The following is a 25,162-nucleotide window of genomic DNA, read 5'->3' on the forward strand; positions in this document are numbered from 1 at the left end:
GTCTAAAGTGGAAAAATAAAAGTGAACAGAGGGAGAATATATTAACTTGGCGATAAGTGTGGATAGAAAATTGCTAAAATTTATCTCAATAGAATTGCAATATTAGAATGAAATGTGCTGAATGAATAGAAATGATTCATACGACCAACTCTAATTTGAAATTAAGACACATAATAAGATAAATAAAATGAAAGGAATATTTACATTTATCAATGGAATTGCTCACTTGAGAGAGAATAATACATAGTAACAAGATAAAAAAAGAATATCCACTCACAACAAAAGACACTGATAAAAAAGAAAGTGCCATAACCTGACATCAAACAGCTAACTGACAAGTCAACAATCTCTTTTCCCCTCTCATACATCCCAATACAAGAAGTACACTTGCCCCTTCCAACAATAAAACCTTTTGAAGGTAGTTTGATAGATTTTTTTTAAAATAAAATAGAGAAATTAATTATTTAAAAATAAAAATAATAATAACAATAACAATAATAACAATAACACACCTATCCCTAAGCAGAAAAACAAACTAACTTCTTTATATGGTCCCCTAAAAATGAGAGTTCACTGCAAGAATTCAAGTGACCTTATCCTGTCCCATCCATAATAGGAAACTTTCTTGGTGGGTCCAAACACCACATGAATCTGCTTAGTGCTTCTCCTCGAGCTACGTTTTTTTTTTTTTTTTTCCTGCAAAAAAGGAAAATAAAAAAAAATGGGGCCATTAATTCATTGGTCACCATTAAGAAGAAAAAAACACTATCTTTCTTTCTCATGGAAGTTATTATTTCCCAATAAGGAAGAGTCTTTGTACAATTATTTCATATATTAGGATCCATAATTTATTGGTATCTTTTTTACTATTATTATGACATTATTTGTTCTCAATTTTCTCTTCTATTTTTCTCTCTCAATATATTCTTGATATCTGAACATGTTAAGTCTTTTTTTTTTTTAATTACCATTTTGTATTTGGTATCCACTGACCTGATTACTTCATATTCATGCCAAGTCAGGCCTCTCAAAGAGAAAACACTTCCTACAATTTGGTTAAAGGTTGGACATAACTCATCCTCTGGCCTGATTAATTAAGATTTGTGTTGCTTAGCGCATTAAAAAAGGAATTGCTTCCCTATTAGGGGCTTTTCTGTTCCTTGGTTTCGAATCCGAGGACTTTGATTAAGAGTAAAAAAGAAAAAAAAATCGCTTCCCACTAGACTCATTGATGATAAACACATGCAAGTCTTACTGAAATACAAACAAAAGTGTACCTAGCTGAAGGATCAGAAAATAGGGATCAGTTGACGAGCTGTTCTTTCTTCTCAGAGTCATTAGCATCAGCAGCTGCTGGTTGTGTCTTTGTTGGCTGATCATTTTCCATCTTCTTTAGGTTCTGTTGGTAATAAACTTCCCTCAGCCTCTCTATTTCTCTCTTCAAGGCTTCTTGATGAGCTATATAAAAAAAAAGACAATAACATGAAGATAATGAATTTTACATATAACAATCATTTGAAACATAGAAGGAAAAAATTCTCAGCTCCCACTAGAATAGCAGCTAACTAAGACATTGTGCTCGATAGTGGCGTAGCCACAAATAATGAAGGCCGGTAAATTGAGCACCTTTTATGTAAAATTATAGTGTGTATAATTTTTCATCGGCATAATGCATATGCATCTCCCTGAACTTGTCTCTTTTTTTCATTTTAGCACCTTAACTAAGTGTTGTTCCTATTGAATCCCTGAACTCTGACTTACATAGTATTCTATCTTCAATGTAGCAATATGCTAATATATATTCTAATTTAATTATGCCATCTTTTAGCTAAGATTAGCAGCAATTGAGAGAAAAAAAAAGAGTAAGCTCTTAATTAAGCTGGCAGTGGAAGAGCAGAAACAGCAGAAACCGACACATCCATGACCTAAAACATAGCTTACCACACGTCTAAAGTATTACTTCACCTTCATTACCAGAATTTAATTTTTGCTTCTAATAAAAATCAAATTTAGAGGGTTTGATAGACACTTGAGGACGAGTTCAGGAGTTCAATAGGAACAACACTTAGTTGAGGTGCCAAAATAAAAAAAAGAACAAATTTAGGGGGCTGAATATGCATTAAGCTTTTTTTATTTTACCACTGATGTTGGACTAGTTGATGTGGAGAGGAATTAAAATAATGAATTAATTGATACAACACAAGTGGATGAAAAAATGAATAATAATACTCTCTCTGTTTCAATTTGTTTGAACCTATTTCCTTTTTAGTCCGTGCTAAAATGAATGATTTCTTTCCTAATTTCAAAACAAATTCACTTTATGATTGATTTACAGTCACACAAATTTTCAAGGCTTATTTTGAACCATAAATTTCAAAAGTCTTCCCTCTTTCTTAAATATCGTGCCCAATCAAATGAGTTCATATAAATTGAAACGGAGGGAGTAGAAGAGTCAAAGAGAAGTTTTTTACCATCTTTAAAAATTTTATCTTGGGCAAGAGCTGCGATTCTTTGCTTGAGGACACTATTGTCAACATTTAGAACCAGACGTTGGTGGTCCAGAAATGCAACTCTTGGTGACAATACTGAAACTTCAGCCTTCACAAAACCAGAAAAAGACATAATTGAATTATATAATTAAATACTCGGAAATATCCAAGTTAACAAACAGCTTTAACTTTTAATGTCATTAACTAAAATAAAATTATGTGGTAAACATTTTACATACTTGAAGTGTAGTAACGCTACGTTCTAGCTCCGATATGTACTGTAATTTCCTCACCCGTGACCTTTGTGCCGATTGTCTGTTTGCCAAGATCCTATATGACCACCAATAATTGAAAACAAATCATTATCAGATAATTCTACTATTTTCTTGTTAATACTCCACAACCATTATATAATTCACAATTTTAGACATTGTATTATAATTTTACTATATAAGCTCGAAATTCATGTTCCAAATGTGCACTAAAATTGCTCTAAATATTGAACCAAAAAACGTTAAAGTATTGCATTGATGGGCGATGGCTTATTCATACAAAAAGGAAATTCTATAAAAGCAGCAAGAAGAATATTGAAAGTTAAAATTGACACTATCATAGGAATAGCTAACATCTATCAAAAGATAGTGCAGGTATTCTAAGATGAGCTCAAGAGAACAGAAATCTCGTGTGAAACAGAAGGTATAATTGCATAATTGGCCAAAAATTTTCTTTTTACCTTTTGATTCTCTTCGGATCAACGATTTTTTCGCTAGAATTATCAGCAGTTGGATTCAGATCAGCAGCATTTTGTTCATCATCAGACTTGCATGAGCTTTCAACTTCTTCAGGTTCAGTCTTAAGCTGCTGTTGCTCCTGAATTTGCTTCTGCTCATGAGTAGACACATTCATTTTCTTACCTTCATTAATGCTGTTATGGTCCGAAGGCGACGAAGGATTGGTGGAGTTGTGTTCAACAGAATTATTCGCAATGTCGTCATTAAACATTGACATAAGTTGTTCATCATCAAATCTCTCGAATTCAGCACTTGTTGTCCTTGTTCCTGAACTTGACAACCTTATTCGGCATTCGTCAACCATTGGAGCTTCAAGAAACGCGATGGAATCGCTTATGGATCTCCGATGAGACCCTCGTTTCGCAGATGAGAAGTCGAGGAATTCGTCTACCCATGACGGGTTGTGGTGGTGACTGATGGTGGTGGTTGTTTTTTCTATATTCTTTTGATGATGTGAAAAATCAGGCCAATTTTGGGTCATGTTTGGTGCTCTAGGAGGTAAATGTGCCATTTCTTTGTAAGAATTGAAAAGAAGCAAAACCAAACTAGAAATGAGAATTGGAATGTGTTTTATATATAGCGAAGAAGTGAAGGAAACATGGAATGTTTAGAAAAAAGAACATAAGCTAACACAAGGACACGGTAGTGATGATTATCAACATCATGATATACATATTGTTTTCTTTTTTCTTGACTTATGGTTTTTTTTTACTTCCTCAGTCTTTAACTTATGTGACATACTTTCCTTTTTAGTATGTTTAAAAAGAATGTCATCATTATATAAACAATATAATTTTATGAGATATTTACAGCCACATTAATATCTAAATTTGATTTGAACCACAAATTTCATAAAAAAAAAAAAAAATTCTTAAATTCGTGTCAAGTCAAATGGTGTCAAATAAATCGAGATGGAGGAAGTATATTGTATGATTTAAAATGAATCTATCAATCTCAACTTTTACTGCAATAATCAAGGAAGTGTGGGTGGGGTTGGGGTTGGGGGGGAGTGTGAAGGGGTCACATGGGAAGATTGGGACAGCTATCTACAGCTGGTAGAGAGGTTGAGTCTCGACGGTATTACTGGAAAGTAGCAGTAGTTTAATGTAGAGGAATCAGAAACCACGTGCCCTTGTGACCATCTTCCTCCTTTGCCTTATAAAAAAAGCTTCTTAAATTTAACTATATATGAACCCAATAGAAAAAAGGAACCAAAGTCTTTTCTTTTCTTTTTTCTAGGAGTTAGTTAGAGAGAAGAAGAAAATTTATCGTGAATAATGGTCTCTTGATTGTCAGCAGATTGTTCTATAGGACCCATACGATCTATAACAATTTTACAAGGATTAGAAGGATGAAATGATCAGTTAAGTACATTTTGTTACAGTGTTAGTATCAACTAATGTGTTGGTTGAACCAATAAAGTCATATAATGAAAGTAATTTTAAAAAGAAGCCATATATAAGACGTAGGAATACTATTTAGAGCCTGTTCGGAAAGCCACCTGGTATAGTAATTACACATTATTGTAATTACTACCCTAGTAATTACACATTATTGTAATTACAAAGGCCTAGTTGTTTGTCATAATGTAATTACAGTATAATTACAAGCGTGTTGTTTGGTTGCACATGTGTAATTACACAGTTAGTTTAATTTAAACAAAACATTTGATTTAAAAAAAATTAAAATTAATATTAAAAAATTCTCAGCCCCCCCCCCCCCCCCTCCACCTTGAGAATTGGAGAGTGTAATTGCACTCTCTCAATTACACCAAATTCCCACCTAACTCTGTAATTACCTGGTCAAACAAACATTTCAAACTGTCTAATTACACCCAATTACACTCAATTTCAATTACTTGGGTGGCTTTCCAAACAAGCCCTTAATGTAATGAGTTCCTTTTGAAAAAATTATGCGACTTTGGCCCAAAACAAACTATATCACATCAAGATAAGAGTATTTCACCTAGCTATTTAGCCAAAAAATTTATCGTTTGAGCCGATAGTTTGACGGTATGAGAGATGGGGGAGAGTAGGCTCGTCAATCGGTTCGGGTTAACCGATTCAAATCGGCAACTGGACCGGTAAAACAGGAATCGGAATCGGTGGAACCGGTTTACCGGTTCCGGTCAACCGTTTAATATATACCGTTCCGGTTTCAATTTTTTTGGGACCGAAACCGGACCGGTTAAACCGGTCAGTAATTTTAATTTTTTTTAAAATGTAGTCGTTGGGCTGTGGGCTGGATCGTTGGCCAACAGTCCATTTGCAAAAATGGCCGTTGCCAAACGGGAGTACGGTTCCAAACCCCCATTTTGCCCCCCCCCCCCCCCCCCCCAAACCCCCCAAACTTTTTTTAACACTTTAACCCATCCCCCACCCCTATGTAAACCTCTCTCCATTTTCATTTTAATCCAATCCAATTCACTTTTCTCTTTCTCTCAATCTCTCAATTATAGTTACTTTGCAACAATTAGCCACTTTAAATTTCTCTCAATTAACTATTATAAAGTCTTATTATAGTTTCAATTATTAATTTTGCAATTCTAATATTGTTGGTGGAGTTGGTGATTTTGCAACAATCCGAAGTAGCTTTGGTGGATTTGCAATTTTAGCCGCCTTCACTTTGTTGGAAATTAGTCCGGTAATTTGGTACCTTCGTTCCAACTCTATCTTTATTTTTCGCAATTTAATTTGTTGCAATTTATTTGAGTGTGATTTAAATTAATTCTATTTAATAATGGCGAAGAGATTTAGACGTGGTGCCGGTAGTTGTGGTATTGTTAGGGGTAGGTTTAATGAGGAAACATTTGTGGAAGAAAAACCTAATTTAGGTATTGATGTTGGTGGAAATAATCCACTTTTAGATCATGAGGCAATGCAACATTATTATACCGACACTTTTAATGAAATTGATAATGATGATGATGAAACACAAGCCCCCGAAAATCCCATAGGAGATACATGTCCTGCACAATCACATACATAAGACAAACCGCCTAGAACTCGTAAGCCAACCGCTAAAATTTGAAAATTTATGACTAAGGATAAGGAAAGTCAAACAGCTAAATGTAACATATGTGGACAAGTATTTACTTTTAGGCAAAGAACTAGTAAGGATGGTGGAACGGGTACACTAAATGGTCATATGATAAAGAAACATATGGATGTTTGGGGAGAGCAAACGGGTTCAAATGTGGGGGGTATTCAAATGACGATAGACCCACGAACCGGTAAAATTTTTAAGTATGACAAGAAAAAAGAGCGTGTAGAAATAGCTGAAATGATAGCTTATGATTGTTTACCATTTTCCTTTCCTTCGGGTTTGGGGTTTGTTACTTACATTCAACGTTGTTATAATCCGTTATTGAGGGTATTCCTAGAAGTACTTGTAGAGTGGATGTTATAGATTTGTATAAAAAATATAGATTTTATTTGCGCCATGTATTTAATTCTTTAAATTGTAATGTTTCTCTTACCGTTGATTTGAGTCTTAGTCTTAACAGGTTAGATTTTTTTGCTATTACATGTCATTGGGTTGATGATAATTGGGTTATGCAAAAAAGAATTATAGCTTTTTTTATATGATGAAGGTAAAGGTCGTCACAATGGAATTTTTTTAGCGGATTCAATGTCTACTATTATGAGATTTTTTAACATTTATAGAAAAACACTTTGTATTGCTTTAGATAATGCTTCTAATAATACAAAGGCGGTTGGTCTTTTAAAAAGGGAATTAAACCCTCCGCTAAAAAAAAATTCATGTAAGATGTAGTTGTCACATTTTAAACTTAATTGTTAAAGATGGTCTTGTGTGTTTTGAAGATTCTATTAAAAAAGTTAGAGATGCGATTGCGTTTCTTTTTTGTAATGCTAATAGGGGAAGACTGAGAGATTTTAAGAATTCTTGTGTGGAAAATAGCCTTAGACCTAAAAAAATTCAAGTAGAAATTGAGATTAGGTGGAACTACACTTACATTATGCTACAACAAGCATATGAGTATAGGATTCCCATACAACAAGTTCACAACAAATATATTATTAATAATGATGATTGGTTAAATATTACGGATTGGAAAGATGTTAAGGAATGTGTTGAACTCTTACAAATTTTTTATAATGCAACCCTTGCTTTTTCTAGACAATTCTATCCCACGGTAACCGAAATTTTAGCCTACTTAGTGGAAATAGCTAGAGTTTTACAAGAGTATAAAAATAAATTTGGTTATCAAGCGGCTATTTTTAATATGACAACAAAATTTAAGAAGTATTTTTTTCCCATCCCAACTTTATTTATATTGTATTCTCTTTTAAATCATTGTTTAAAAATGTCTTATACTAGAGCATTGGTTAATCAAATTTATACATTTCTAGAAATTGAAGAGGGAGTTGAACCATCTTTAGCTGAAGCCGAGCTCTCTATTGATGCCGAGTTTAGAAAAGTTTTTAGTCATTATTCTAATTTGGAAGAAAATGCTACACCCATTACTCCACGCCCTACTACTTCTCAAAGTAGCAAAAGGGCTTGTCGGGTTTGTCGCATTTAAAAGTTTTACATTCACATCCAACTCCTTCTCATAATGCAAACTTTGATGAATATTACTTTTATTTGATGCAGCCAAATGTGGACATCAAGGAACTAGATGATTTGGACATCTTAGCATGGTGGAAGAAATACAAGACAAGTCATCCGATACTTTCAAGAATGACTCGAGATATTCTTACGGTTCAAATATCAACCGTGGCTTCAGAGAGTGCATTTAGCCAAGGAAGATAACAAATTGGAGACCATAGACACTCATTATCCGGATTTAGCTTGCAAGTACTATTGTGCATTCGCGATTGGATTAGATCGGAGCGACGCAACCAAAACTTAGAAGCGGTGGAAGGCGAAGAGGAAGAGATTGAAGATTTGATAGCAAGTGGAGCGGACCAAATGGAAGACTTTGAAGATATCTCCATGGACGAATATGATGTCGCACCCCATTTTAACCGGGAAGTTAAATTTAGAGAGTATGACGTATTGGTGATTCCTGTTTATTTTTAAGGAGTCGCCACCTAATTGATTTAACGGTGAATTAGGACACCTAAATGTTAACTAAGGCAAAGTTAAAACTAAACCTCAATTAGTAGTCTGCTTAACCAGTGTGATTCTAGGTAAGGGCTCTATATTATCCTAAAGGGAAGGGGTTAGGCATCCTTTAGAATCCGTTAACTTACGGTTATCCGACCAAACTTAGGTTAATTAATTGAGAGTAAATATAATGCTTAAAATTTAGAAAATGATTTTTAGATATTGCTAAAGTTTTAAAAAGAAAATAATGTTAGTTAAAATAAGATTTACAGAGAATATAATAATTTGTATAAAAGGGACTTAAAATGCCATTTTTTTAAAATAAGATTTATGAATGTTGTTAAGGTTTTAGACGAAAGTATAATAGTGTTGTTTAAAATGTTGCTAAGGCTTTATATGAAAGTAATAATGATGTCGTTTGAAATAATACTTGTAGAAAATATGATGTATTGCATAGAAGGAAATTTCAAATGCCATTTAAAATAAACTTATGAATGTTGATATGATTTTGAATACTAGTGTTGTTTTTGCAATAAAACTTGCAAAAGATAATTTACATATGAGTAGACGAAAATGCGAGTTTATGCAGCGTTTTCACAAAATACTTGAAGTAATTCAAATGGTGAGAAGTTCATTGATTTTTAGGAACAAAAATACAAAAAATAGCTATTGAAAGTTTTCTTTATTCTCTTCATTATTTTTTATTAACTATGCTTAGCTAAAAATATATATATGATTGATTCAAACTTAAAAGAGTTATTAATAAAATATACTTGAGTTCATATTTGAGTATTAATGATGTTTTGAAGTGTCTATAATAGTAAAATATGCTTCCCTTTACTTGAATATGCTATTTAAAAAAAATCAATTGTTCTAATGAAAGATGAATGTTATAAGCATTATAAATAATTTTAACATAAAATAAATAAGGATGAAACCTATGTAATTAATTATTGATTTATTACCCATCACTAAGACTAAACCTCTCTAACTTCACTAAGAATCATCTAAATTAACAAAACAAAACGTTAGTCATGCAATACAAATTAAATGCATAAATAATAAAATAGAGGAATAAATCAAATTGAAATGGGTTGAGCCCCTTCTTTGGACTGCTGCAAATCTGTTACTGTTGGGCTTTAGCCCAACTATATTTTTAGCCTGCTGCGGCTGTTGCTGCTGTCCGTGCTTATTGGGCTTTGGCCCAGTACTTCTTTTTTCTGCTATGGACTGTTGCTACTGCTGTGTGGGCTTAGGCCCAATAATAATAACTCGAGAGGATTCTGTTGGGGTTTAGCCCAACATCGAATGCGGAGGAAGAACGAGTCCCTCAGACTCGTATGCGATGGTCATGCATAAAAACGAAAGGAAAAGAATTAATATCTAATCAATGAATAAGGTCAAACATGTAGAATATAAATTCAAAACATGTCAATAGACTAGGTGTATACCATATGTATTTAAGTACACTTCATGTATACACATTCATGAGGGTGGGTAGAAGATTACTATTGGAAAGCTTTTGCCCCCATTTTCCTGATATCGCACAAGTTCCAAGGGATTTCACGAATCCATGCATGGCTAACACCGGGGAGGGTTCAGGCTTGATCCATAATGACCAATCTAATCTCTCCATCAACATGCTTCAATAAAAGTATACTAGTAATATACCTAAATATACAAAATCCAACATATCACATTGTAGGGCACAAACATGTAAAATTTATATAGACACAGAATCACCAAAACAGACCCATTCATGCTGTAGATACTGATTTCAGAAATATTCTAACTCATTTTAAGCAAAATAGAAATATGCTAATGAAGGGATAGAATGCCACTGTAAGATTTGGTAACACACTAAACCATCATAACAAGATATGCTATCACGTTGCATTGAATCAAAACAAGGCAAGTATCCGCTGGATCGCACTCAACAAGATTTAACAAACATATTTGATCAAATAACACAACTGTAGCTACTCAGAACTTAATATATTTTAGACATAATAAACCCACTTTAAGGATTTCGGTGAAGATTTCAAATGTTCCACGACCTGTATTTACTTAATTTGACTCGAAATGCTAATATTTAATAAAGGGAGAAAATACATGGGCAGGTTAGGACAAGTGTTAAGGCTCTTTATTAACTGAAAATATTGTACTTTCACCTAACATATTCAAACCAAACACATGGCTTCACAGACTAAACCGTAGAACGAGTTAATAATGTACTGGCACCTAACATATTCAAACCAAACACATAGCTTCAAAGACTAAACCTTAGAACAAGCTAATAAAAACAAAGTCATTCTTTCAACATATTTTACACCAAAATACTCAAAGAGAATTTATTTGAAACATGTAACTACTGACCAAAGAGAGGTGACTGAACATAACTCATGAAACAGCTGAATCGGTTAGCTAGAGATTTGTCCATATTTTATCTAAAAACTTAAGGCCAAAGCATAATTAGAAGTGAAAGTGAAATGTACTCACTGATTTAAAAGCAACAGAGGAGTAATTTTAGACCAACTATTCATTTAATCACTTAGGAAGCTTAATTTCCATTATTCTCCAACATCTAAATCTCGTTTTTAACCAAAAACATATACTTATTTACGGAACTGCTAAATTATTATCGAGAGTAAACACAAAGGAAAGGCATACTTTGTTTCTCTTTAATCTATACTTGTGATCACATAAAAAAACAAAAACTTAAACTTCCTATAAGAATAGGAGAAAACAGCACCAAACACACATTAATACAAACTAGAGCATGTACTTTTTTGCAAGATTCATAATAATTCCAACTGTGACAGAAAAGTGAAAACTCCAGTCACAAACCTACTATATTCTTTAGTGCAAAAACAAAATGAAGAATAAGTGCTTACATACTTATTTTTGTTTTACGAACAAGGAGTTAAAGGTTGAAAAACAAGCTGACAGCTCAAAACAGTGTACAAGCATGAAAGCACGGAGGATTTTGCAACTTGAATGACCAAACAGAGACTTACTAGGTGACCTTAACTACCAAACATACACAGAACACTTAAACTCTCTGAACTTCAATCGTATTTTCTGTTCTTTCAAATAACGATGCTAACACTTACTTTCCTATAAAGTAAGAGGAATTGGCTTATACTGCTAGTCAGTCACACTAAATAATGAAAACAAACATTTTTATTGTTTAACCCTGGCCAAACATTACCTAATGTCATATAATCCCTAAATGAAGCAAGGTCATGCTCCGTATGCTTTTATGAACTAAAAGAAATCATGGCTTAGATTCAAATATCGAAACAGAAATTTGACCAGGTAAAAAACTCATTGATACTCAAAACAAGTCATAGCTCAGACATACTCAAGTCAAATAGGCTGCCATATCTATAGGCCTAAGATATCCAAGAACTTCTTCTTGAAGCCAAAAGAAAACTAGGAATATTCCCATTCCAGCTATGGGCAAACTCCAGTGACAAGAATGAGTCATACAGAAATATGAGAAATGCTATACGTCCTCATGCTCACATTGAAGTTTAAACAGGAGATTAAACACCTAAACTTACAAGCGACCAACCATGCTACAATTACGAGCAGATTCTTAACAAGCAACATAAACTGGAATAAAAAAACATGTTAAAGTGAAAACAGGGCTGGAATAAAACCAACTGAAGCTAAGTTAAAACCAAGCTAATCTACATTAAACCAAGAACACGCGGAACTAAAAAATGAAAAAAAAAAAGCAATACTAAGAAGAAACTTACTAAACTAATGTCCTAATCTCCCTAATAACATAGCAGCTAAACCCAAAACTTCCACAAAATCATACTATGGACAGAAACAAATTAAGAAAATAAAAATAAAAAATAAAAAAAAGACTATGCGAAAATGACTAGAAGATTACCTTTTTCGGGTGCAGCGAAGTGGGTACGGGTCTTCGATTCACACTCGAAACACTTCAAATTTGATGTTGCGGGACTCGAATTCGCGATATACTCAGATTCACAGCAACAACAAGGCAAACGAATATAAATTGAGATCTAGTATTTTGACCCGATTAAATAAAATTACGATTTGCTAAAGAAACTGATTTTTATGGAGATTTTGAGGCGATTCAAGAACTTGTTTTTGCAGGGCAATTTTGGGGGTTCTAAAACCTCTCTTTAGAACCTTAATTTTTCAGGGGATTCTGTGATTCAAAAAAAAAGGCTACAAAATAGGGGGGGTTCTTCGGGTCCTCAAACCTGTCCTTAAATGATTCAACGCGCCACCATTTATAGGGTTTTGGCTCTTTTGAGTTGAAGAAAAAGGAGAGTGGAGCGGGGAAAAAGGAAGAGGAGCGGGGAAAAGGAAGAGGAGCGGGGGAGCGTGTGTGGGGGTGAGGAGATGATGATGAAGAAGAGAAGGGAGTGGGGGAAAGGGAACGGCGTGGTGGGGAAAAGGGAAGAGGATCGGCGGTGGTGGGGTTGGATGAAAAGAGGGGAGCGGCGGGGGTGAACGAGAAGAGGAGAGAGGCGGAGAGAAAAGAAAGGGAAAAGAAAAGTGAAGGGAAACCCTTTAGGGTTCCCTTATTCTGAAACGGGAATGGGCTGGACCCAGTCCATTTGTGGACTGGGTCAAATTTTGGCCCGGGTATTAAAAGAATGGGCTAATGAATTAAAACCTGGACTGGTCTAAAAATTGGGATCAAAATATGGGCTAGTCAAAAACATTTATGAGTTGATTGGACTTTGATTCGGGGTCCGATAAATCAGAAATACGGACTGAGTGCACGAAATAACTTGTGTTAAAATATTGCTCAATATGAGATTATGCTCATTAATGCTCAGATAAAAAATGGCGTTGTAATAGCCGTGCAATAATATTTCGAAAATCCACAGTAAAATAAATACTATTATTTAATTATGCAAAGATAAATGCGATGTGTGTGCGTAAGCTGGTAAAATGTCGAAATGATAAAAAAATTGTGAATTATAGTACTAATAATAATAATAATAATAATAATAATAATAATAATAATGATAGTAATCGTAATAGAATAATGAAGTGCCGGTATTGATAAGAGGCTAATAATTTAGTAAAAAATAAATATATATATTTTTTAATTTTCTAAAAATATTAGAAGCGTAAATAGGTATTTTGGAGGAGAGGCGGGACAAAATTGGGTGTCAACATATGATATGGGGGAAATTAACCAAATGATTGACAATTGGTGATTTTATTATTCTACTATTTCTTTGCAACTCATGTATTATTTGCAAGTTTAAAAAAACTACAACTTGCAAATAAATGTTATTCAAGAATGAATAAAATATATGGCTCATTGAGCTTTCTTCTATTTACTTGTGTTCATATTTTTACTTATGTTAAGTTAGGAATATACCTAAAATATACTTATAATATACATCTACTTAAATTAAAAACTAGAAAATTATATGCTTGAAAAATAACTAAAATATACTAAGAATATACTTATAATATAAATATACTTAATTTATAAAATACGAATCTATAAACTTAGAAAAAACTTAAGCTATAAATAACTTAAGTTATAATATATAAGTTATAAGTATACATATAACTTAAACACACACACACACACACACACATATATATATATATATATATATATATATATATATATAAGTTATATAACCTAAGTATATTGATATATTCTTAGTATATTTTAGGTATATGTAGTATAACTTAGGCATATAACTTAATATATATATATATATATATATATATATGCACACACACACGTATATGCTGCTGATAAATAGTGTAAATATGTAGTAAAAGAATATTTTGTAAATCTTCTATTTTTGGTTAGTATAGTTTGTATCCTAATAGGACATTGTAACTATGGTATATTTACCAACTCAATCAATGAGAATAATCACGGAATTAATCTCTTTCATGGTATCAGATACTAGGATTTCTTTTCCTTCTCTTCCGCTGCCCTAATTCTCCGACGTCCTCTACCCACTTTTCCGACGTCTTCTTCTTCTTCTTCTTCGATTTCCGTCCATTTTTCTTGCCTTCCATCAATGGCAGACACCAAGTTCCATCCTGCTTTGGCTGTCTCCAACATCAAGAATCACATCCCAATCATTCTTGAGATGGAAACGGATCATTATTCGGCTTGGGCCGAATTATTCAAACTTCATGCCCGGTCTCACCGTGTCCTTTCCCACATTCTGCCAACCGGAAAGGAGAAGGCTCCTACCACCGACGACGAAAAGGAGTTGTGGTCCACTTTGGATGCCACGGTACTTCAATGGGTATATGCAACCATCTCCACGGACTTATTGCATACAATCATCGAAGAAGACCTATCGGCAAAGGAGGCCTGGGATCCCCTCCGTAATCTTTTTCAAGACAACAAAAACTCCCGTGTCGTTGCTTTGGAACATGATTTCTCTCATGTCAAGATGCGGGATTTTCCAAACGCTTCGGCGTATTGCCAACGTCTCAAGACCTTGGCCGATCAACTTAAGAGTGTGGGGGCTCCGGTGACCGACAACCGCCTCGTTCTCCAACTGGTGGCTGGACTCCCAGAGGCATACAAGAATTTGGGTACCTACATCCGCCAAAGTAAGCCTCTTCCACCATTCTCCGAAGCTCGGTCAAGTTTGTGTCTTGAGGAAAAGGCGTTGGCTGAAATGCACGATGACTCGCCCGCGGCTATGGTGGCTAATTCCAAACTTGATTTTGATGACTCTTCTCATCTGGAAACTTCTGGTCGTTCTCACCATCATCAGGGAAAAAATAACAACAAAAACCGCGGCTTTAGCGGCGGGAATAATAACGGCGGTGGCCGTGGTTCGGGCGGCGGCAGTGGCAGCCGACGCCGTGGAGGACGCCCCTCAGGTGACCAGCAGCAGTGGCAACAACCCTCCTCACCGTGGCAGTGGGGTTGGATGCCTCAGTGGGCTCCCCCTTGCCCGTATCCTACCACACAGTGGGCTCGGCCACAGCAGCAGTGGCAGACGCCATCTTCTTCGTCTGGCCCGAGGTCACTGGCCCAGCCTGGCATTTTGGGCTAGCGACCACAGCAGCAGGCATATGCAGCCGCGGGCCCCCCAACGCAATGGACTCCGACGGATATTGAATCGGCCATGCACACGATGACGTTGCACCAACCCGATTCGAATTGGTATATGGATACCGGCGCTACGTCCCATATGACATCCACAAAAGGTACTCTCTCATCTTATTTTAATTTGAGCAATCGTAATACTGGCATTGTTGTTGGTAATGGTAATTCAATTCCAATTCGAGGTTGTGGTCATGCTAAATTGCCTCCCCCGAACCCTCCTTTGTTGTTAAACAATGTCCTTCATGCGCCAAAACTCATAAAGAATTTGATATCGGTTCGTAAACTTACTACTGATAACTATGTGAGTGTTGAATTTGATCCTTATGGGTTTTCTGTGAAGGATTTCCGGACGGGGATGGCTCTCATGAGATGTAATAGCAGGGGTGCTCTCTATCCATTGTCCACCTTCAAATTTTTCACCAATTCACCGTCGACTTTTGCTGCCTTGTCTTCTACCCGTTGGCATGATCATTTGGGCCACCCGGGAGCTTCTATTTTGGATTTTCTTAGGCGTAATAAAAGCATTGAATGTAATAGTTCTAGTTCATCTAGTATTTGTCATTCTTGCGTTCTTGGTAAACATGTTAAGTTGCCATTTGCTAGTTCTATTTCCGAAACTTTGTTTCCATTTGACATTATTCATAGTGATTTGTGGACTTCTCCAATTTTGAGTTCTACGGGCCATCGTTATTATGTTCTGTTTTTGGATGATTTTACCAACTATTTGTGGACTTTCCCTTTGGCTAGAAAATCTGATGTTTACTCAAAATTCATGGATTTTAAGACCTATATTCTTACTCAATTTGAACGTTCTATCAAGAATGTCCAATGTGATAATGGGAGGGAATATACTAATAGTCTGTAACACCCCGCATCTTGGAACTAAGTTTAAGCTTAAATCATTAAAGCTCTAGAGAGTTGATAGGCCTATTTCGGGCAGTGATAACTCCTTGATCCGTTATGAATATGGAAGAACTTCCTTGATGGAAGTTGTAGCCCTATTAAATAGCTTTCCAACGGTATATTATGGGGATTAAACGGACATCTGTGTAAAGAGTTATGCCCATTTGACTGAAGCCTGTACGCTGGAAAAATCTGTCTGCGTTACGGTGACGAGTTACGGACCGTAACTCGTGTTACGGGCCGTAACAGTGAGCCGTAACACAGACGAAATTTTCAGAACCTCACTGGAAATTTTCATCAAGATACAGTCCCAAGATACGGTCCGTCCTTCGTGTTACGGGTCGTACCTTGTGTTACGGACCGTAACAGTGGACCGTAACATGGGGAAAATTTCCAGAAACTTTCTGGAAATTTTCAACAAGGTACGACGCCAAGTTACGGTCCGTCCCTTGTGTTACGGGACCGTGACATGGGCGTGTTTTGGTTCGCAGTTGAGTTTCGGGTCACCTGACTTCGGGAGGCCATAACCCCATCGTAAGTTGAGAATTTGGGAAAACTCAAAGAATGAAAGTTGTAGATAATTGAAATACCTTTCCAACCATATGTCGTGGGTTCACATGCGACATCGGGATAGGGAGATATGGACGTTTTAAGACAGAAAGGTCGCAACCCGTTTTCAAGTTGGGTCAACCCATTTTCCCATTGGTATATAAAGAAAATAAAAACCCTAGCAGCCTCCATATTCACAAATTTCAGATTTTTAGAGAGACAAAGTGAGAGAGAGGAGAGATAGAGAGAGAAAGTAGAAAATCAACCAAGTTTAAGGCCCCGAATCCCGAAGCTCATGAAGGATAATTTGTAGTACAAGTTGTGGTCGTCATTTTAAGCCAAAGATCGGACTTGGGGGTGTTGATTTCGTGGTGACTACCCAAAAAGGTAATATTTCTACTCCCTAATCACTTATAGTTGTGAATTGATGAATTCTTGGGAGAATAATAATTGAGTTTGTTGAAGATGATTATATGAATTATGCTAGAATTGTTGGAATGTTGACTTGGGATTGTTGTATCCATATGGTTGATGAAAAATGATGTTAATTACATCTAATGGGATTGTAGAATTAGCTAGTAGTAAAAGGATGGGGATTTGGTGAAGAAAACACCATTAATGAGGGTTATAAAGCTTCAAGCCTATTAAGTGTTTGATAAAATGCTTAGATGAACAAAACATGGATATGGTTGCTAATATAGAATCCCTATGACTTGTATTGCTATAGATTGAAGTTGAAGGGATTGAAAGACATTGTGATACGCTCAAAAGCGGGAGGTTAAGGTATGTAGAACTTCCATCTACATGTGGGAACCTCTACGTTTTTTCCCCATGATCCGTTTATAAAATCTATGAAGTTCAAATCCTCGGGCATTAAACCCAACATATTGGTAGCCCGTAATTATGTATGTATGTACACGAGTTTCGTATCTATGTTCGTTATTGTATTCCTAACCTTCCATTATGGATATTAGGAATCCTAACTTAATCCATGAATCATGAATTCTTTCTCATGTGTTCTCATTATGTTCATATGAAACTGCATGAGTTATTTTGCAAGTCATAAACATGTTTTCAAGTCAACTACAAATACATGATTATGAACTATTGTATTACTCATAACTCAAGGATATGTTTACAAGATTATTGCATGAACCCATGTTTACAAGTCATTTCGTGAAATCATGATTTCAAGACAAGTACAAGTAAATTCATGAAATTCATGGGCTTTTTAGCCAACTATATTATGTTCATGTTTTTGGGGGTTGCACAAATTACCGAGAAGGCTCAGATAGCCTGAAACTACGGAGCCACCGTAGGACAAGGATCGCTCCGCCCAGATAAGACGATACCTTAATTTTACACTGAATGGATCCATCAGGTACCTTACTACCTCAGGCAAGGTATGAGGGCTCTGCTGGTCCGGCGAGGTACCAGACTCCACGTACCCACGTGGTAAATTACTACATTATACCCTGGCAAGGTATAGGGGCTCTGCTGGTCCGGCGAGGTACCAGACTCCACGTACCCACGTGGTGATATGATATGATATGATATGTCGGTTTATGAAATGCTCTCCCTACTTATCATGTTTTACTCATGTTATGTATACGTATATGTACTCATGCCCATGCTCATGTTCATGTCCAAGTTTTCAGTTTCAGTTCTTATCATGTTATTCCATGTCCCATGTTGTTTCTTCCGGTTGCTTTACATACCAGTACATTCAATGTGCTAACGTCCCCTTTTATTGCCCGGGGGCCTGTATTTCACGATGCAGGTACAGAATTACAGGACGACGCTTCTGATCATTAGGATTTACTCGTACCAGCTTATCGGTGAGCCCCATCTCATTCGGGGTTTAAACATTGTATTTCTCTGTTTAGTTTTGCATGTAAAGGTATGCTGGGGGCCTTGTCCCAGTAATTATGTTTTCCAGTCAGACTCATGATAGAGGTTTCATAGACTAGACCAGTTAGTTATGTTATGTCAGACATTTGGAGTCGTATAGCCATTTTGGCTCACTCATGTTTTAAACAAGTACTTTATTAAGTATTATGAATTATTACGTTTTACAAAGGCTCATCATGCATTCACGTTATATTTCGCTTATGTTATGCATCATGATGATTTAGCAAGTCATGTGGTTCGCTCGGTCATATGTAGTCAGGCACCGAGTGCCGTGTTACGTCCAGGCCATGGTTCGGGGCGTGACATAGTCAATTCGGAAAATTTTGTGCATCCAATGGGATGTCTTTCCGTCTTTCGTGTCCTCATACATCCTCTCAAAATGGGAAAGCAGAAAGAAAAATTCGTTCACTAAATAATGTCATCCGGACTCTTCTTGCTCATGCCTCCATTCCTCCGTCTTTTTGGCATCATGCATTGCAAATGGCGACGTATCTCATTAATATTTTACCAAGTAAGCTATTGGGTCACAAATCACCTTTAGAGGTCCTTTACCAATGGAAACCATCTTATTCTCATCTCCGAGTCTTTGGGTGTTTATGTTATCCCATTTTTCCGTCTACTACTATTCACAAGTTGCACCCTCGGTCAACTCCATGTGTCTTTTTGGGATATCCACCAAACCATCATGGCAACAAATGTTTTGATTTATCCTCAAATAAAATCATTATTTGTCGTCACGTTTTATTTGATGAGACTCAATTTCCGTTTTCCAAAATCCATACTCCGGCTCCCACTTCTTATGACTTCCTTGATGATGGCCTCTCTCCTTACTTGATCCATCATATAGCCGCCAACCCTCCACCGCTGCCCTGTCCCCCTCCGTCGCTGCCCGTGACTCAGGACCACGCCGACCCCTCCCCACCTGGGCAGCAGCCTCCATCGTCCTCTACGCAGGACCAGTCCGCCCCTCTCCCCCACCAGCTTCCCACCACCCCGTAAAACTCGACCATTTCTCCACCTGTCCAGCCCAATACCCACACACGCATGGTCACTCGTAGTCAGCGCGGGATTTTCAAACCCAAGCACCCATTTAATCTACATGCGGCGGTTACCAAGTCCCCCATACCTCGTAAACCGTTGGATGCGCTACGTGACCCGAATTGGAAATTGGCCATGGATGATGAATATGATGCTCTTATTAAAAATAAGACGTGGGATTTGGTACCCCGTCCACCTAATGTGAATGTTATTTGGTCTATGTGGATTTTTACTCATAAAGAAAAGTCTAATGGTGATTTTGAGAGGCATAAAGACCGTCTTGTAGGTGATGGCAAAACACAACAGGTTGGCATTGATTGTGGTGAGACTGTCAGTCATGTCGTGAAGCCAGCAACGATCCGCACTGTCTTAAGTCTAGCTCTATCTAAACATTGATCCATTCATCAGTTGGATGTCAAAAATGCATTTCTTCATGGCGAGCTCAAGGAGACGGTTTATATGCATCAGCCTATGGGTTTTAGAGACCCATCTCGTCCCGATTATGTGTGTTTGTTGCGCAAGTCCTTATATGGGCTTAAACAGGCACCGAGAGCTTGGTATAAAAGATTTGCTGACTTTGTTTCTTCCATTGGTTTTGCTAATAGCAGGTCTGACCACTCCTTGTTCATCTATCGCAAAGGGCACCACTTGGCTTACATTTTACTATATGTGGATGATATTATTCTTACTGCTTCTTCAGATGCTCTCCGCTGTTCTATTATGGGCCTTCTTGGCTCAGAATTTGCTATGAAGGACTTAGGTCCTTTGAACTATTTTCTTGGCATTGCGGTGACCCGTCACAAGGGTGGTATGTTTCTATCACAACGAAGTTATGCTACGGACATTATTGAACGTGCAGGAATGTCCTCGTGTAAGCCTTCTTCCACTCCCGTTGACACTAAACCGAAGGTCAGTGCCTCTTCTGGCGATCTGTGTGACGATCCCACTCATTTCCGGAGCCTTGCAGGTGCTCTTCAGTATCTTACCTTCACCAAACCGGATATTTCTTATGCCGTACAGCAGATTTGTCTTCATATGCATGCTCCACGAGATACGCATATGCTTGCTCTTAAGCTGATTATTCAGTATATTCAGGGTACTCTTGATCATGGTTTGCATCTCTACTCATCTTTAGTTACTGATTTGGTTTCATACACTGATGCTGATTGGGGGGATGTCCATACACCAGACGCTCAACGTCGGGTTATTGTGTGTTTTTGGGAGATAATTTGATATCTTGGTCATCTAAGCGTCAACCTACTCTTTACCGCTCTAGTGCGGAAGCAGAATATAGGGGGTTGCTAATGTTGTCTTTGAATCATGCTAGATACGTAACCTCCTCTTGGAACTACATTGTCCGATCCCTAAGGCTACTTTAGTTTATTGTGATAATGTCAGTGCCATTTACCTGTCAGGAAATCCAGTCCAACATCAGCGCACTAAGCACATTGAGATGGATATACATTTTGTTCGTGAAAAGGTGGCGCGCGGCCACGTCCGTGTCCTTCATGTTCCGTCCCGATATCAGCTCGCCGATATTTTCACTAAAGGTCTGCCACAGGTCTTATTTGAAGATTTTCGGGACAGTCTCAGCGTTCGTAAACCTCCCGTTTCGACTTCGGGGGTGTGATAAATAGTGTAAATATGTAGTAAAAGAATATTTTGTAAATCTTCTATTTTAGGTTAGTATAGTTTGTATCCTAATGGGACATTGTAACTATGGTATATTTACCAACTCAATCAATGAGAATAATCACGGAATTAATCTCTTTCAGTTGCATTGCTGTTAGTCAGTAAATATATAAACTTTACCTATAAACTTATATAACATATGTAAATATACCTACAATATACTAATAAATACTATAATATATATATACTATAAAAAAAAAAAAGAGGTTTTGGGCAATTTCGAACCGGACCGGTCCGGTTTCCATTTTAAAACCGGTAAACCGGAAACCGGCCGGTTTATTAACCGGTTACCGGTCCGGTCCGGTTCAAACCAGGTGACGGGCTTAGGGGAGAGTACTCACATGTCCAGTCTATGAAGAATTAAGAGACAAATCCAACATGAAAGTTATGAGACACGGCTAATTTACTATTAGTGCTATCTTTGATCGGTTTACTACCTTTAATCATAGATTGAAGACTCACATAAAAGAAGAAACATATAAGCTTTGGTGGCCGTGAAAATACTTCGATGATATGTGTGACACATAATGGATGTCCATAATTCTTTGTGATAAAACGCCATGTGGACTGTGGTACTTATTAGTTCTAGGGAGAGACTTTTTGGGTGAGCAAACAAAATTTTCATATCGGAAGATGATAAAAATTACATTTTAAAATGTAAAATTTTTAATATTATGAGAAGTTTTAAAAAAGTTTATACAATTTTAATCTAAAACGAATAATAATATCACACGTTTATGTCTTTACCCTGATTTAATTGACCCAATATGGTGGTCAAATCTGAAGCGGAATGGTTCAAATTATGATCTCTTGACCATGCAATTAGTATCAATAATATCACAACCGTCCCAACCTTTTGTAAGGTCATTACTAAAGAAACCCTATTTTCCACCGAATGATGTTCAGTGGTTATTCCCACCGAATGTCGGTGGGAAGAAGCCTAGATAGTAGCATTTTCACACGAAAATTTAAAAAAATTCACAGCATTTTAATAAGAATCTGTTTTCCACCATGTGTTTTTCCGATAAGCTGATTCGGTAAGCATAAGGTGGAAAAAATATTTTATAATATAAATTTTTCACTGAATGTTGATGGAAAAAACCTCTCTGTTTCTGCGTCGCATATTGGCCGAGGATTAACGAGGGGAGGAATGGAGGAGGAAAGAACATTCCACTGTGGTGTTAATACAAAGTATACTGTCATACACGTGCTATTCAACACCGTGTGATTGAATCGCCCACTTGAAGTAGATGTTATCACAGGGTTGCATGAACTTTAGGGCATCATGTATTGGGCACAAACTTCCTCACTAGCTACTTCCACCAATTAATCCAAAAATAATCATCAGCATGTGAATTTCATCATGTACCTTCAGATTGTACAGTACCTCTGTACTATACTTTCTGTAGAACGTGTTATGATTTTCAAGTTGTTTTAAAAAATCACTAGTGCTACTCTACTTGAAGTAATATTGTTCTTTTTAATTATTTTGAAAGGACAAAAACTATCTTTAGCTAAGCATGAGACTGACAACTATATATTCTTTAGTCGGTCAGTCCCTCATGACTATATTAACTTTTCCTCAATTTGATAATAATTCAGTCGGTCAGTCCCTCATGATTATATTAACTTTTCCTCAATTTGATGGAAGCTTATTATTATCTTGAAAATAAGCAATCGCGAATAATTAATCACTTCTCAAAGCATAAACTGGTTATTTAGTTAAGCACAAATTATGTATTCTGAATCCGGATAAGAATTAAATTTCCCATCAGGAGGACTGAAATTGGATTATGTCCGATTTCTAGTTATTATGGTCACAGACTTAGTAGATCGTTTGGACATAAACTTGAAATCATGATCTGAAATTATTAATTCACGTAAAAGTTGATTTGAAGTTGAAATTTTGTTTGAACATGCATGATGTATGTAATTTAGATTCTAAAAGTTAGTACTATTTCTTATAAATATGAAACTCTATAATTTGTAATGACTATCAAAACTTCCTCAACTTATATACAATCTTACCAAATGAGCAAATCATAATCTATACTATATTAAAAGCACAAAGGGTCTTAAAAATGTTGTTTGAACTTTTTACTCTTCATTAAAAGACTCCACGATAGACAAAATTGTCATTTACTATTTGTCTAATAATTAAAAAAAAATTATTATCTATTTCGTTAATATTTAGCGTTTTTGGGGAAAAAACTAAAAAACTGCCCTATATAAGGATATTGCCGTTTATGTTTTACGCTCAGCCTTTGTTTAGGTTTAGGTCAAGTGGCTTTTCTTTAGGTTTTTCTTTATTTATGATTAGTTATTGGTGTAGATTCTTTTATTGTCATTGTTAATGTTAATTATTGTGTGGTTGTAAATTGTGATATTTGTTTATACAATGTTTTATATATGATCATTAATTTAACATTGACTTATTTACAAATTTGCGCAGGTATACGGGTCATTGCATTTGCCACAGAAAATTGGTTTCCAGGTTTTCTTCCTTTGAGTAAAAAGAATTTTTATTAGTATTAGTTTTTCCTCTGGCTTTTACTTTATCTTCATAAATTTTACATTGACGTATTCAAGAAATTCTCCATCGAAAAGCATAACCAGCGGTTCAATCTGGGTTTTATTGCCTTTGTTTCCGGTAGTGGAACCAGGATTTTAATTAAGGGGTTCAAAATATGAAAAGTAAGCACACGAAGAAGTCAAAGGGGTTCAACGACTACTATATATACATAAAAAATAATTTTAACCATATATAAACAGTATAATTTTCCGCTGAGGGGTTCGGTGAACCCCCTTAGCCCTTCCTCCCTCCGCCCCTGTTTGTTTCTGTTGTTTTACTCCTAGAATTGCAATACTACTTTTCAATGATAAACTACTTTAATGAGAAAATAAAAAAGGCCAAAATACTCTTAATGTACTGAGTTAAATAATATTAAAGTTTCGTCCATTTTTACAAATAATTATATTGCAAATTGAAAGGTTGTCAATTGTGATTTTTGTTTAAAATGTCTTATATATGATCTCAATATACAATAATTTTACGTCATTGTAAGGTTTATATCTTTAATAGAAAAAAGTAAAAAAAAAAAAAAAGGAATTCTTAAATCTTTGGAGGCCAAGGTAGAACATTAGAATTTATTTGTGATTTCCGGTTTCACTCAGAATATTCATGGTAAGCTGATTAGTTTTTTATTACATACCATCGGAAACTGATTTTCTTTGCCTTCTCTTCTTTTTAATCTTCCTTTGCTTTTTGTCTAAATGTTTATTATGTTTTCTTTTTTATATAGATATCACTTTGGTTGGTAGGGAGCATTTGCTTCTTTACTGAGGGTATTCAGTATTGACAATACATATTGACATAACCTTATTAATTTACTAGTTAATTTGTCCGCGCTTCGCGCGGTCATAAAAAAATGATAAAAATGACTAAGTAATTATTGTTATAAATTTTATAATAAGAATTAATGTGACTAATTAAATGTGTAACATAAACAATAGAAATACTATTTGTAAAGTCATAGTCTAAAGAGATAGCCTCTGTAGCCAAAAAAAAAAAAACTTAACATAATAATGTGCATAAGATTTTTCTGGTATCTACA

At 35.9% G+C, this 25,162-nt stretch overlaps 1 protein-coding gene across 1 annotated transcript; it reads right to left on the reverse strand.

Annotated features, from left to right (window-relative positions):
- Positions 1-179: 179 nt before the first annotated feature.
- LOC132618866 (basic leucine zipper 61-like) lies at positions 180-3,961 on the reverse strand. Its single transcript, XM_060333866.1, has 5 exons — positions 3,223-3,961; positions 2,729-2,819; positions 2,472-2,598; positions 1,278-1,458; positions 180-696 (listed from the first exon to the last, which is right to left on the reverse strand). The coding sequence occupies exons 1-4, from the start codon at positions 3,789-3,791 to the stop codon at positions 1,304-1,306; spliced, it is 942 nt and encodes a 313-aa protein (XP_060189849.1). The 5' UTR covers positions 3,792-3,961; the 3' UTR covers positions 180-696; positions 1,278-1,303.
- Between the last annotated feature and the right edge of the window lie 21,201 nt (positions 3,962-25,162).

The sequence above is a fragment of the Lycium barbarum genome, chromosome 11 (genome assembly GCF_019175385.1).
Source record: "Lycium barbarum isolate Lr01 chromosome 11, ASM1917538v2, whole genome shotgun sequence".
Classification (NCBI taxonomy): domain Eukaryota; kingdom Viridiplantae; phylum Streptophyta; class Magnoliopsida; order Solanales; family Solanaceae; genus Lycium; species Lycium barbarum.

What these genes read in the sequence shown, in the direction of transcription:
- LOC132618866 (XM_060333866.1), bottom strand. Translation starts at nt 3,791, where the DNA reads ATGGCACATTTACCTCCTAGAGCACCAAACATGACCCAAAATTGGCCT. An exon ending in GATCCGAAGAGAATCAAAAG is followed by an intron (nt 2,820 to 3,222) that starts GTAAAAAGAAAA and finishes GTGGTCATATAG; the next exon opens with GATCTTGGCAAACAGACAAT. An exon ending in GTAGCGTTACTACACTTCAA is followed by an intron (nt 2,599 to 2,728) that starts GTATGTAAAATG and finishes GGTTTTGTGAAG; the next exon opens with GCTGAAGTTTCAGTATTGTC.